Source organism: Gallus gallus, chromosome 1, assembly GCF_016699485.2.
Source record: "Gallus gallus isolate bGalGal1 chromosome 1, bGalGal1.mat.broiler.GRCg7b, whole genome shotgun sequence".
Classification (NCBI taxonomy): domain Eukaryota; kingdom Metazoa; phylum Chordata; class Aves; order Galliformes; family Phasianidae; genus Gallus; species Gallus gallus.
In genome coordinates this window covers 4,850,263-4,865,314 of record NC_052532.1, presented here as the reverse complement: position 1 = coordinate 4,865,314, position 15,052 = coordinate 4,850,263, and the positions used below count along the sequence as shown (strand labels likewise).

At 39.6% G+C, this 15,052-nt stretch overlaps 1 protein-coding gene across 2 annotated transcripts; it reads left to right on the top strand.

Annotated features, from left to right (window-relative positions):
* Positions 1-8: 8 nt before the first annotated feature.
* KIN (Kin17 DNA and RNA binding protein) lies at positions 9-14,843 on the top strand. 2 transcript variants are annotated; one of them, XM_040654479.2, is made up of 13 exons: positions 9-166; positions 1,865-1,959; positions 2,921-2,964; positions 3,078-3,200; positions 4,158-4,339; positions 5,687-5,735; positions 6,001-6,058; positions 8,777-8,897; positions 9,372-9,422; positions 9,685-9,753; positions 10,783-10,882; positions 12,427-12,527; positions 13,723-14,843. In XM_040654479.2, exons 1-13 carry the CDS (start codon positions 53-55, stop codon positions 13,783-13,785), a joined length of 1,170 nt encoding a protein of 389 aa, XP_040510413.1. In that variant the 5' UTR covers positions 9-52; the 3' UTR covers positions 13,786-14,843. The 2 variants fall into 2 exon arrangements, with proteins under 2 accessions (XP_040510413.1, XP_040510404.1); XM_040654470.2 differs by having other exon boundaries at positions 8,774-8,897.
* The last annotated feature ends 209 nt before the right edge of the window (positions 14,844-15,052 follow it).

Here is a 15,052-nt window from a genome sequence, read left to right as displayed (position 1 = left end):
TCCGCTGCATCCGGGACGAGAAAGTAGGGGCTGAAAGGAGGTGGGGAGCGACATGGGGAAGTCGGATTTCCTCAGCCCAAAGGCTATCGCCAACCGCATCAAGTCCAAAGGGCTGCAGAAGCTGCGCTGGTACTGCCAGATGTGCCAGAAGCAGTGCCGCGATGAGGTGAGGCGGGCGGGGCGCGGCGCTGTGTTTGGCGCGCGGTCCCCGGCGTTGGGGTCCTCCGTTCTGCGTGCCAGCGGCTGTCGTGGTGCCTGGGGTGGTTGCGACCCAAGTGCAGGACCCAGCACTTGGTCTTGTTAAAGCTCATCCTCTTGGTCTCAGCCCATCGATCCAGCCTGTCTAGATACCTCTGTAGGGCCTTCCTTACCCTCAGGCAGATCGACGCTACCCCCCAGCCTGGTGTCATCTGCATTTTCCCTGAAGGGATCCTGAACCTCTTGCGAAGTTCTCCAATCCTCTTAGAGGCTATGGGGCCAATAACGTGCTCTTAGGGATCCCAGGTTGCCTGGCTACAAAGTTGGCCACCATTCCCCAGTTGTCTTCTGGCAAATCTTACCCATCGTTAAAGTGCAGTCACTCAAGGGTGCATTCAGACCTCACATTCTGGGGGCCTGGGACCAACAATTCCCTTTCAGGCAGCACTGAAGAGGGCCCTCATGCTTTTTTTGGGGGGTTCCTTGTCCCTCAGGTATGATGAGCTGAGTGGGACCCGAGGCGTTCCCAACCACCTGGGCCAGGGATGTATGCCATTAGAATCCCCACCCCTGTGGGAGAAGTCCTGAAGTGCTTTGGAGAAATCACGATGGTCCTGAGCTTTCTCCAGGGATGTTCAACTCCATTGGGATGACTGATCAGCCTTGAAAGGGCAGCGGGGCTAGGAGTTATTCCATCAGGAGTTTGGGGTAGTTGTGATTTCTTCTGGGAACAAGGTGGGTTCTGGGGCATGCCCCAGGGCTTGCATGTCTGGAGCTCAGCAAGGTCTCTTTCCAACCTTCTGATTCTGTCTGTTTCTTCCCTGCTTCTCCTGTTATAAAGAGATGATTTTCTCTGATGCTTCCCCCCGTTTTCACTTTTCTGCTCACTTGAACCCAGATGCCCATGGGACTTCAGTGTCCTATTCTTTCTTATTTTCACCAGAGCTATGCTCCATGTGGGATAACTGTGCTTCTGGTTTTTCATTCTACATGAATAAAGCTTTTAATGTGCTTTTGGAAGAGAAATGTGAGTTCCACGGGATCTTAATTGTGTTCTTCATCTGCTGCCCCCTCCCTTTCTCCCAAAGAGACTAAATCTTTTCTCAGAGGTCATAGCAACAGAGCATCATAGCTTTACAGCCACATCTATACATAACGGTGTGGGGATCCCATGGAAAGAAGTTTGCTGTAAATTTAATTATGTTATAATGAGAGAGTATTATATTAGGTTAAACTTTGTTTTATTTTAGTAACTTTGTAATATTAGGTTAAAATTTTTCCCTGTCTCAGAGAAGGCCAAACTTTTGTAATCCATAGCTTGGTCACTCTTAGGATGCTATCCTCTCATTATGTTTGATGTCAGCATTGACCAGGTGGGGAATCAGCAAGTATTCCCACTTCTTTTGCATGTGTACCTGGATAGATGGTCCTGGATGGACTCAGTGGTGCCACATCTATCCCATTTCACAAGGGAGCAAGAGGTCTTCTGTTATGTCCTAGTCATGAGGAATAGCCAGCCTGTACTGCTAGGCTGTGATTGGGTTAGAGTGTTTTATGTGAAGCCTCCAAGAGATTTCACTTAGAAAACATCAGTTTAAGTTACTTTTAAAGCTGTGTGTTGCAAATTGAGACAAAAGCAGATAAAATATTTATCTTTATTTTCTAGAATGGCTTCAAATGTCATTGCATGTCTGAATCTCACCAAAGGCAATTACTGCTGGCTTCGGAAAATCCTCAGCAATTTTTGAACTACTTTTCTGAGTAAGTTTGCTATATGTTCTTATCCATGTGTCAAATCTGCACGGCCATACCTCTAAAGCCCAGTTATGTCCCACTGAAGACACTTTATTCTGATGTATTTTAGTGTCAGCTATTTTATATAGTGGCTATGTGAAAAGTTTGCTTTTGAAAGCATGTAGGTTTAAGGGAGCTGTGATGTTTAAAATTTGACAATTTTATCTCATTTAACTTTTTTTTTAATCCCAAATATGGCAATTTTTATCCCAGTTCCTTTTTTTTTTTATCCCAAATTTGATAATTTTGTTATTATTATTATTTTTTGTCTGAGTCCTGTTTTAATTTGCTCTTCGTTATGAAGTATGTCACTGCTGTGTCCCAGCTAAGTGACTGTCAGAGCTGCAGAATTACAAAGAGCTAAAAGAACCATCACATGGAGATAAGAAGTCAGCAGTATGAGTAGCGTCCCACTGTTCCCCTGATCCCTTTGTCCAGCTGACCTACCTGACAGCAGGGCTGACTGGAACTGTCTGCAGCGTGAGGCTGAAGGGAGGCTTTATCTTCAAGCCATTGAATTAGTGGGGAGATGAGTGATCCATCTACCCAGTCTACCACTGCTTCCCTTTGTTCTGCCTCGTGTTTTGTGTCAGTGTTAGTCAACCTTGGGAGATACCTGGTAATGAAATACCAGCAATTAGTGGGAAGTGTTTAGAGTTCGTTCTTTCCATTTTATCCCTTTGAAAGGGTATTATCCTTTAGAAGATTAAACTTGTATGTGCATGTACCATACTGTGTTTCTTTGTGTATACAGACTGCACTTCACACTGTCTTACTGAAGACGGGAAACAGGTGTCTGAATTTCATCGTGCTCAGTTCAAAAGAATACTCCTGTTTATACTGCAGATATTTCATTATTAATGACAACAGAACATTTCTGTGTAATTGCATAAGTTTTGTTAAAATACTTTTCTTTGTATCCCCTAAGGGAATTCCGAAATGATTTCCTAGAACTGCTCAGGAGACGATTTGGTAAATATTTTACTGTTTTTCTCTTTTTGATTTTAATGCCTTTTGGTTTTGTGCAAGAAGTTTTGGTGGGTTTCTCCTAAGTCCCATACTTACATTTAATAATTCCGTTTTAGGAACAAAGAGAGTCCACAATAATATTGTGTACAATGAATATATCAGTCACCGAGAACACATCCACATGAATGCAACGCAGTGGGAGACGCTGACTGATTTTACAAAATGGCTGGGGAGAGAAGGTAAATATTATTGTTCTGGGTTATGGCATTTTAGAACTATTGGGTAATTGCATTGCTGATGAGTAATCAGTAAGCATTTATGTTAATTCTCCTGTTTCCTTTTTTTCCCTTACCTTCCCCTCCTGCATATATATTAACATGTGTCCAAATAGGTTTCTGTACTAAGCAATGGAATTTCCTTATGAAAAGTGGCAGAGATTTGGGATAAATGCATCGCTTACAAACCTTTTCTTGTTTTACCTGTAGTTACTGTACCTGTTGCTGACTTTTAAGTCAACTTCCAACAATTGTCATTTAAAAAGTATAGACTATAATATAACATTTCTTACAACTACAGAATCCCTCAGTATTTGTGGTGACAAGATATGTTATATTGTTTTCATTTCTGTCCTAATGAGAGGGTTCAAATCTGAGATCTGCAGTTTTGTGTTCCGCGTGAGGAACAGAGGTTATGTCATTCCACAGTGCCATGTAAGGTTTAAATTGGTTTCAATTGCCTGCGTGCTACAGGATACATTCATGAGTCACAGTGTTTGAAAAGTCACTCTAATGAGTGCGAGTGCCAGTAACAACAGTGTAGCACAGTAAAGTTTCCTATAGTTTGATGCTATTACTGTGTGGTGTTTATATACGTTAGAGTGCTGTTTTCTTACTTGTTAAAACAGTGGGAAGGAAATGTTGTCTGCAATAAGGAAAGTGATACAAAGTGTTCCGTCCACTTTTGCCACATATTTTGGCCCATTTCCAAATATAACCAGCTTTCTGAATGGCATAAACAGTTACTAAAGGTAATTTAAAGTCTATTTACAAGTCTGCTAAGAGATACATTGTAAAGGTACATCTGGTAAAGTTTTTACATTCTTATAGTGAATGTGGCCTGGGAAAATGATATTGATGTTTTCTTTGTTCTTGTTTTTGTTAGTATTCATCTTACTTTGTCTTGTGTTGGGTTTTTAGGTCTTTGTAAGGTTGATGAGACTCCAAAAGGCTGGTATATTCAGTACATTGATAGGGACCCAGAGACCATTCGCAGGCAACAAGAACAAGAGAGAAAGAAGAAACAAGACCTTGATGATGAAGAAAAAACAGCAAAATTCATTGAACAGCAAGTTCGAAGGGGTTTGGAAGGGAAAGAACTGGTGAGGAAAATTATATATCAATCTTCAGCTCAAAAGTTCTCTCAGTTAAGTTAGTGCTCCCATGGCCTTTCCACTACTATTTACATTGCAGCCAGCTAGAAGATAATGAGTCATCTTCGTGCAGTGGGTTGTGAGCTGATTGCTAGTTCAAACTGGGGAGCAGTGGGTATATGTGGCTGCATGGTTGGTTGTTTCTAAACTGAGAAATATTCTTCTCACAGATAATTCTCATGCCCGCTTTGCCTTCTTTGTTTCAGTTGAAATTGCTGCTTGTTATGTTTCTTCAAATAACCAACCTGAAGCTTTTTACAGCAGATAAGCAGCAAGGTCCTCTTTGGAATCAGTTTCAGAAAAGGAAAGCAGAGGTTTCAGCTCCTTTTAGATTTAATACTGTTTTGAAATTTATTGAAACTATTCCCTATGACTATATCTGGTCCTAGCCATTTCAGATTTTGATTTGGACCATCTTCTCCCATGCTTAAATCACCACATTACTTCACCTATGTTCTGAATTTTCTGTTAAAAATTTATGAAAGATGATAACCTACTCTGGAGAAAAACTTGGAGTTGCTTTGTACCTGGCTTGCTTTACAATTAAATGAGTATTAGTTTTCTTAGCAATTTTAAAATACTGAATTTAAGATAGGAGACTAAACAGTAACCAAAGTGATGTCTTCATTTGTCATATTTCACAAACTTATGGGGCTGCAAATAGTAAGTATGGTAGGGAGGCTAAGACTACCAGGAAAGCTGAAATAATAAAATCCCCACAGTGAAAAGATTTTATTCTGATAGTCCTGACATGGAATTTGGGAACTTCTTTGGCATTATCACTTGACTTCCATGCATGTTGTTGCCTGGAATTGGGACCTCCCATTTGATTCTGGGTATCGATAGATGTATTTAAATGCTGTTGTAAACTGTTATCTTTTTCTTAATTTAAAACTAATTGAAATTTAAATGGTCTGAGCCTTTGGTACTAAAAATTTGGAAAGATTCCATGATTTTTCCTTTTTTAGATTATCAGACTGTCCAAAAACCAGTCTAATCATGCTTGTTCAAAATGAGAAAACTTGCAGTAAGGCCACTTTCCTTTGATGCTGAAATTAAACAAGTATAAACAACATCTCTGTAGAGAGTGTTAATTAGATAATTTTGCACAGGAGCCTATAATGAGATAATGTTTTCAATTTATAATCTTATAAATCAAGCCAGACTGAATATTACAGTTATTAGATAATCTTGCTGTAGTCGATAATATTCATGCAATCAACGATCACTGAAAAATGTTATTCTGGCTCAGCTTTTTGTTTTGCTCTTGAAATCTATTAAGTTTTCTTTTGGCAGGAAGAGCCAGTCTATACTGAACTGAACAGAGAAAACGAAGAAGAAAAAGGTAACCAGATTTTGATACGTGCAGTTTTCTTGAACTGAAGCTGAACACATGATTAAAATGAGATGAGTGCTAAAGCGTGCTCAGTGTTTCATTCAGCTTTGAGATGAGTCTCAAAAAGCACTGAAAAGAGGAAAATGCAGAGAATTTCTTGCCATTTTTGAAATAGTTTATTTTAAAAGCTGAAGCATAACATAAAATAGTATTTTTAAATGTACCATCTTTTCCATTAGCTGATTGTTAAACTGTAACTTTTTTTTTTTTTAAGTTGCATTTAATTTAAATAAAGGAGCAAGTACTTCAGTAGCAGCATCTTCGAAAACAAGGTGAGAAAATTATTTAAGGGCAACCCTTACTTTTGCAAAATGCTCACATGCCAGTGGTATTTGTATGTGTAGGAAGATGTATTTTATCCTGGAATATTTGTAGTTTAATGTCTCGTCCTATCATGTTATTCAGGAGGAGATCCTAGGTGATGTCGTGGTTCCTTTCGTATTTTAAATGGATGAATGTTTATGTCTTAAATATATGCTGTGAGGAGCTTTCTTGAATTCTCTAAGGTTCATTCATGACAGATGCCCAGGAATGAATAGGCAGTACTAGTTTCCTCTGGGAAGAGGTAGGTAAGTGAAAGCATGGTTAGGGGATCTAACTGAAGCATTTAAAGTGTATCCCATCAAGTCCCAGCTGCCTTCTGTGAATGGATATTCATGACTTTTTAATTTCAGTTCCTAAAAGGTTTGACTGCTTTGTCTAATTGGAGGTAACATTTTCTCTGATCTTCCTTAAAGGAGCTGAATCTACCTGATGTAAATCTTTGCAAAGCTCATGAATTTAATTGTCATATAACCACAAGCAACGCAGGAAAAGGGGATCAATAATGCAAACAATACTTACTTATAGAAGTCAGTGAAACTGTTTGATGAGCAGTACATCTTCTCTTGTAAGGCAATATTGTAATTAAATGCACTGCAAGTAAAGCGAAAGCTTGCTTCTCATCACAAGCTTAGCTTTTAGATAAGATATCTGATGGGATATATGCCAGGCATAAAATGAGACAATAAAGTAGTTCTTTGCAATAAGGGAGACAGATTTCAGGCTTTGAGGAATACTTGTAAATTATTCCTGAGCATTGAATTGCGCTTAAGATGAGCCTGAACTTAGCACAGACACTCACTTGAATAGTTTCAGTGAGGAATACTTAGAACTGTGTTTTAAGGTGCTCGCAAAAATTTGGCTGAATGTGAAATCATGTATCAAGAGGCCCAACTTTCTTGTAGCATACGATAGATACCTGTATGTAGAGTTTGTAATGGTAGTGTAGAAGCAAAATTTGGTTATCCTTCTCACACTAAAGTGACCAGCCTGTTGTTTTTCCTTCACTGGTGGTTCAGGAGTCACTTCAGTGTCATATATGGAAACTGCTTCCCTATGTCAGTGTAAAACTGTGTTCTGCCACTGTGAATAGCCATTGGCTATTGCAGTTATTACACGGCTCATTTGAGTTCAACCTGATACCACATGGTGCAGTGTATTGCAGGATTTTCTTGTTTCCCAACCTCTCTGCTCACTGCAGGTTTTGCAGAATCCTGGCCAGGATTATCACTTGCATTTCTTGATCAGGGTGCAGAAATAGGACCAAGAGACGATCGAATGTGACTGCTAGGGTTGAGTTTGACTCTTTCATGGTTGGTCCACATTTTTAGTTGTTGTCCATAATTATAGTCGGACCCTTCTCTGCTGTTGTTGATCTGAAACAGTGATGAATTCCCTGTGGATAGAATCTAATCAGAGTAAACTTTTCTAAAATATGTGAGCTTGCATAATGTGCTGTTTAGTTTTGTCTTCTGTAAACCACAGATTTCAAGGTAAACCAGTCCTCTGTACTGATGACACACCTGAACAGTGCTGGTGGTCTGTCTTTGTCCCAGGGTCCTTAATGCGTATGTTAAGTAAGATTCATTTTAGTATTGACAGCTGGGCATCCTTTAGTAACCTCACAGGTATCTATGTTTTCCTTCTTTAATGTAGGCTTTAATTATGTCCTTTATGAGATCTTATTTATGTATTTGCTATTGGATTTGTGATTTAATGTGCTGTTTCTTCTGGAACTCTGTACAGAGGTTCTCCTGCTTTCCTCTGAAATACAATTATTTTCCTCTCATGTTTGTTTCTATTGCCCTTTTTGTAACTCATTCCTATTATACATCTCCCTTTGCTAGTATATCCAATGTCCTCACCACAGAACACAGTCAGAACATGAGATTTGTTATAAGGCCTTAATAAAATTATCTCACAGCAGCCTTCTTCAACTTTCTGGATGAAAAAACACCTGCATTTTTTACTGCATCCACGTGACTTTTATAAAAATTGACAAACTTGGACTGCCTTTAGACAGTTCTCACTTTACCTAGGTGTTTCCCAATCCCTAAGATGTAACTTTTATAGTAATTGCTCTTTCCTTTTGTAACTCGTGGGCTATTTGCCTGTTTTATATGTGATAGTGAAGGTAGTGTTTATTTTCTGGGCGTGGGGCCCTTGTCTACAGATTCCCCTTCTTTCTCTTCCTCTGGCTTATGTATCTCTGTCTGGAAGGATTTCCAGGTCTCAGCTATGTTGGAGACTTGCTCAGACCTCAGTTTCTCTAAAGCTACAAGATTGCCCATTTTGATTCAAATATTTGAAATAAATATTTAAAACAAATTTGACAATTTTACTTGAAGATTTGTTTTTGTCTTTTACCATTTAACTGAAGTCCCCAATCAGCTCTTTTGCACTGGTGAACTGACCATTAGATTCGAGTTTTCGTTCTGCTGGACTGCTAGCAGCAAACATCAGCAGACATGGAATTTACACTTCAAGATCAGTTCTAGCTGCAAAGCACTGTCCTAGAAAAGGAGGCATGTGCAGTCTGGAAGGTGACTTGCACAACTGAAATAAAATAGATCAGCAGGTCTTTTTGTACAACCAGATCTTCAAATGCATCCTGGTAGAGGAGACAATTTGAGGTCTGCTGTGAAAATGCCATATTACTCTTCCAGCAGCATCCTTGGACCAAGTGCACTGAAAATGGCAGAAGGAGCAGTTAAAAGAAAAGAATCAGCTCATAGCTCTGGTCAGTCCAAAGAGAAAAAGAAGAAATCTGCACTGGATGAGATTATGGAGGTAATGATTCTGCAAGCATCTCTGTCTTTATAATCCCATGCCTGTGGCAGTGAGTCTACTTTTCCAGGGCCTCCCTTTGAAATGATCTCAGACCTTCAGTTCTTGTAGAATTCAGACTTTTGTGTCTTATCAGGCAAAATTATATCAATTCCCATTTAAAATTGGTTTCTGCTGCTTATCTGTGCCTATTGCCTTGACAATCAGATGTTGGAAGTAAAGGAATGCAGATTTTGCAAGAGAAAAAAATACCTAGAATCACTTGACAAAAATGAACATAAATCTCCCATGATTTTATCATGGATTCCTGGATCTCATCAGATTGATTTCTATGCAGAGAACACACACTGACCTACCCTTCTTGGTTTTTTCCCTAACTTGGTGTGGATCTGGAGAATTTGTTCAGATTTTTGAAGGCATGGGAAGGCTGCAGTGAAGGGAGGAAATAAATGATGCTTATTTGTTGCTCTTCTGTAGCTTGAAGAAGAGAAGAAAAGAACATCTCGAACAGACTACTGGTTGCAGCCAGTAAGTATCTTTAAAGTTATAATACTAACAGGTACAACCAATTCTGCATGTCTACACTTGCTAGTGATTGAATTATGTAAGATCCAGAAGCATATTCTGAGCTAATTTCACTCATTTTTCAAGCTGCCAAATGTGAAAAATTACTTAATCTGGTGGTTGGGGTTAGACTGACTTCAGCATGTAATTAATTTACATTGTGTAGTTGCTTGTGTATTTTGGAATGTTAATCTTTTTTTTTTTTTCCTCCTTTCAAATCTTTTAGGAAATCATTGTAAAAATTGTCACGAAGAAGCTTGGAGAGAAGTATCACAAGAAGAAGGCAGTTGTTAAGGTAAAGTGTGCAAATGGAAGCATGTGGCTTTGGTTAGGTTTTCTGGTACCAGATGACTTCAGTCAGAATTCAGTCAGAATTGTGCTCAGCCTTAAGTCTACACTGATAAGAGCTGTAATGTAACTTTACTGGGACTTTTTTTGTGTGTCTGTTTACGTCCTGTACAGCTTATCCTATTAACATATCCATAATGAGGAATAATCACTTATTCAATGTGACGTGACCAAGAGCAGTGCAGTTGTATTTTAATTTGAGACTAGTCAGTGTTGCACAAATATTTACGCTGCTTACTGCCCTTTGAGCAAGATCCCATTTGTGTACAAAATCTTCAGTCTGTAAGCCTTGTTCTGTTGTTTAGAAGTGGTTTCTTTTAGCCACTGCCAGTGAAATGATGTTGTACTAGGTAGTCCAAGGTTCGGCAGTCTCTGGCAAGAGTGCAGAAGACAACATCTAGGTGTGTTTTGAATGATTGACAGCAGTGTATAGAACTCAAAATCACAGCTTTTTTGGCAAGTATCTGAGAAGGTTATGAGTCCAAGTGGCTGTCTTCCACTGAGCTGTAAATGTGGGAGGCTGGACATGCTAGGTGTAAAGATGATCAGTGACATTTTTCCTCATTGAGAGGCCTTACTCCAGTTCTCCCTGTGTGACTTCAAGCCAGTTTATCCTCCCATGAGGGAAAGAAGCCTCTAATTTACTCTCCAAATTTGAGAGGATAGCTAAGATAACTGATCTGAAGGTTGACAAAACCTCCAGACAATGCTAATAACATTAGTGGTCTTAGTTTACAAGGGAGATCAGTCACTGATTTTTAAGAGGAGCCCCTTTAATCTAACCTTAACTTCAGAGTAGGGTCAGCCAGCACTTTGCGGAGGCTGGATGCCTTCAGGGTAGCTCAGAAGTCTTCATTCCTTTTGAAAATGTACAAGTGTAGACTGAAGTTCCTGCATTTATTAATTTTGAAAATGTAAATTTAGAGAATCATTTTTTATGTTATAGTCACTGATTGGCCTCTACCTTTCACAACAGGAGGTGATTGACAAATATACAGCAGTTGTGAAAATGATTGATTCTGGAGACAAACTGAAGCTTGATCAGACACACCTGGAAACTGTAATACCAGCACCAGGTATGGCTATTTGTGTTCTTTATTTTTCAGCATAGCTGTCACAGCATAACTTACATTTAAGTTCTTTTAAACTGTAAAACATCCACTTGAAACTACCTTAACAGTAGCTGTGTTGTTCTTGGGACAGCATTTCATAACCTAATCTGGTCACTTACCATGTATATTCTGGTTACTTTCTGGGGAAATATTGTATTGTTTCTTCTTTGAGTTTTCACAGTCTCTTCTTGTAAGAATATTATTATCTTCTAAGAAGATAGAAGTGCTTCATGATTCAATTCATTTGACTACATGAAAGCATCTCTCTTCAGCTGCCAGGAAGCTTCTCAGGGAGCACTCTGTAGCTCTTAGTCATACTTATCCTGTGTCTTCCTTCCAAATCATGCCTCAAATAGCTGTAGGTACTTGGCAAAACATAACTCTTGTTTGATTCACTTGTATTTCTTTGACTGTGGCATACTGAGGTTTCTGTGTAGCATCTGATCAGTATTTCAGGGAACATTCAGGGTAGCGATAAGCAGAGCACTGTCAGCATAGAGAGAAACAAGACGTAGGATCTTGAGATTTTTCATGAGACGTGCCACATTCTGCATCTTCAGCTAGTGAATAGCCAGTTGATGATGGCATAACAATACAGGTGAGCTTTGCCCACACTTAAACTAGAGTCGATACCCTACGGAATTGCCTATGTGAGACAGAAGAAAGAAAGAAGGCATACTGAGCAATTAGTATATGGAATAGGACATGAAGGAAGTAACTTTGACCTTTTTGACACTGTCCCACACAACATCCTGGTAGCTAAATTGGAGAAAAATGGATTTGATGGATGGGCTGCTCTCTGAATAAGGAATTGATTGGCTGGATGGCTGCTCAAAGAGTTGCAGTCAATGGCTCAGTGTCCATGTGGAGACTGGTGATGAGTGGCATTCCTCAGGGATCAGTGCAGAGTCCGGTGCTTTTTAACATCTTTTTGGACAGTGGGATCGAGTGCACCCTCAGCAAGTTTGGACAGACTGAGAGAGCTGGGGCTCTTCAACCTGGAGAAGAGAAGGCTCCAGGGGACTTTCCAGTATCTGAAGGGGGCCTACAGGAAAGCTGGAGAGGGACTTTTTGTAAGGGCAGGTAGTGAGAGGATGAGGGGATATGGCTTTAAACTGGAAGAGGGTAGGTTTAGAGTAGATATTAGGAATAAATGCTTTACTGTGAGGGTGGTGAGGTGCTGGAACAGGTTACCCAGCAAGGTTGTGGATGCCCCCTCCCTGGAAGCATTCAAGGTCAGGCTGGATGGGGCTTTGAGCACCCTGGTCTAGAGGGAGGTGTCCCTGCCTGTAGCTGGGAGGTTGGAACTGGATGATCTTAAAGGTCCCTTCTGCTGTAGCATCAGCATAGCCTAGAGTAGTAAACTTCAGTGCACTTTGTAAGTGGGCATGCTGTGAGGCAGAGCTGGAAATCACTTGCTGGGGCCTTGAAGAGAAACTTCTCCCCCAGCTGTCAGTGAAGCTTAACACTACTCCATCAAAGGAAATTTTTCCTATTTTTCATTTCAGGCAAGAAAGTTATGGTATTAAATGGTGGTTACAGGGGAAATGAAGGCATCTTGGAATCTATCAATGAAAAGAAATTTTCAGCAACAATTATCATTGACTCTGTAAGTATAAAAAAAGATGGAAGATTTATTTTGCATAGAGCACTTTTCATCTGTATGTTGGAGAGCTTTCACAAAGAGAGATGCTATCACTAATCCTGTTTTACAGGTGGGATTTATAGTACAAAATGCTGTTCTCAGCCTCTTATTCCCAACCAGTAGGAAAACAGTTGCTTGTTCTCCACTGCAGACTAGTGCTCTGCTGTTTGCCTCTTAAAATATGCCAAGATGCTGAATTTGGCGAGTTTTTAACTTGAAAGAGACCAGCAAAATATTCTGTGTGTTTATTTTGAATATAGCTGTAGTTGCACTATTTTGTGGGAAGGTAAAAAATGTGACAAATGCATGGAGGTGATTTTTCTCCTCCCTTCACTAGACTGAACATAGGGCTCTATATTCTTATCCACTGTCTTGTTTGTAACTAACAATTACATCGGTGGTTGGGGTGTTTTTTGTTAGTTTTTGTATTTGTTTGTTTTGTTTGTCTCACCTTTCTCTGGTCTAAAATTGGTCCATATGAACACCTTCGTGTCTGTAGCTTTTTTTGCCCTCTGCAAAATTGTCTTTAAACTCACTGATAGAAGTAGGGGGACTACTGCCTCGAAGACAAATCTCTCAAACACAGCTTGCTGGAGAGAGGCTCTGTTAGGATCCCATTCAAAGATGGGCTTCAGAAACTCAGAGAATTTACTTGAGGAGAGATTGTGCAGGTATCCTAAAGACAGAAGGAGTTTTGGCTGGAGCCAGGGCTCATGATACACTGGTCTTGAAAGCAAGGCTCTTTTTTCTCTAGTTTTGATGCACTTAGATATAGAGGTTACCTCCTTTGGCACGAACTCCAAATCTATAAATTAAAAACAGGAGAAACCACCCAAAATCTGAAGTTCTGTAGTTTTTTTGAATGCATTCTGCTACGTATCTCCTGTACAGTAGGCAGTGTATACTTATATGTGGCTTTTGGACAGAACTCTTAAACAGAAAAGTAGCTGTTGTGCTTTTACTGTGCACAGCACTGTGTAATATTGCTAATGCTTGGGATATCTAGTACTATTCATTTCATTTGTGCTCCTTAAAGAATGCTAAATGTGGCAAGATTTGATACAGCCCCTTCAGCTATGTTACTTTAAGTTCTCTATTGGGAAATTCAACAAACAAGTTTGTATTTTGATTTTACTTTTTACAATCTGTTATTTTCCAGGGGCCTTTGAAAGGACGCCGAGTTGAAGGTATCCAGTATGAAGATATTTCCAAACTTGCCTGAGGTGCTAATTATGGATCAGAGAAGATTTTGGTTCCTCAAACCATCTTTCTGGCTTCTTGCAGGCAGACACAAGATACTCTACTATGTCAGGGTTTTAATTTTGTGTGTATATGTATCTATAATGTATATAGAGAATAACCAAGAGCAAATTGAATTTATTTAAAGATCACTATAGATTTGTTACATAAAATGTTTGTGGAAATCTTATTGGTGGAAATACTCCATCTGATCCTCTATCAAAGTTATTTTGTAATTTTTCAGTTTCCTTTTGCAAAATACAACAACAGCAAGTTGGAGTATTTCCTTTACTGAAGTTTGTGCGAAGTTTTGTAGGACAGAGAATTGTTCACAACAGCTGCTTGAGGCAGGCAATGTGTGTTGGGGCCAATGGATTTTAAACAGCAGACTTTTCAATTTGCAGCCAAAACTGAGTTCTGGCTGGAGGAACAAGGGAAAGGATTAAGAGAATAACAGAAGGTAACAGGGATTTTTCTGGATTTTGTACGAAGGGTCTGCTTTATTAAGTGTTGACACCAACTTATTTTTAGTTAACTTATCATCTGTAGTAGAATCCACATAATTAGACTTCCATCACCTCATTCTCAGGGCTCCTATTAATGCTCATACGCAATTTATCTGCTTATAGGCTCTGAGATGGATGTTATTTGTGGGGCTTCTAGCATTCCAGCCTAAGTCTGTGCAGATATGAACTGGCAATTGCTGTTTTGGTTTTCCGGAGCATTTTCCCTTGTCCATAGTTCCATTGTTTTCCCCCGCACTGATGTGGATGCTAAATTAGTAACATTACTTTTTAATTTTTTAAAAAAATGTCACATTTTATACAGTATTTTATTTTTAAGGAATATTTAGGAATAAACATAAACTTATCCTAGGCCAGAGCTTTCCTAATCAACCTTTTAAACATGTGGGGCAGCGCTCTGTTGTTTTATATCCACCGAAGAGCACAGTAAAATGGCCAACTGGTGTAACTGCCTTACTTTTGTAAAAGAAAGGTGCAATTCTTCCCAAGCAAAATACAGACCATCACCTGTGGTTCAGACTGCCTTTGGTTATTATTGTGTGTGTCTGGAATTTGATGGCAAGAAAACTGATGTCCCTGTGCCTTCCAGAGCTTATCTTAGCTGTGTGGAGCTGCTGTGTTGGCTGCTGTGGCACTTTTGGGAAGGCTGAGACCTAGGAAGCTGGGGAAGGTGAGAAGAGGTAGCCAATGCTCATTTGGGAAGCGTAGAGTTCTATTTCCCTGAAA

Coding starts and splice junctions, on each gene's coding strand:
- KIN (XM_040654470.2), top strand. CDS start 53: ATGGGGAAGTCGGATTTCCTCAGCCCAAAGGCTATCGCCAACCGCATC. Junction 5,736..6,000: donor AGAAAACGAAGAAGAAAAAG/GTAACCAGATTT, acceptor TTTTTTTTTAAG/TTGCATTTAATTTAAATAAA. Junction 8,898..9,371: donor CACTGGATGAGATTATGGAG/GTAATGATTCTG, acceptor GCTCTTCTGTAG/CTTGAAGAAGAGAAGAAAAG.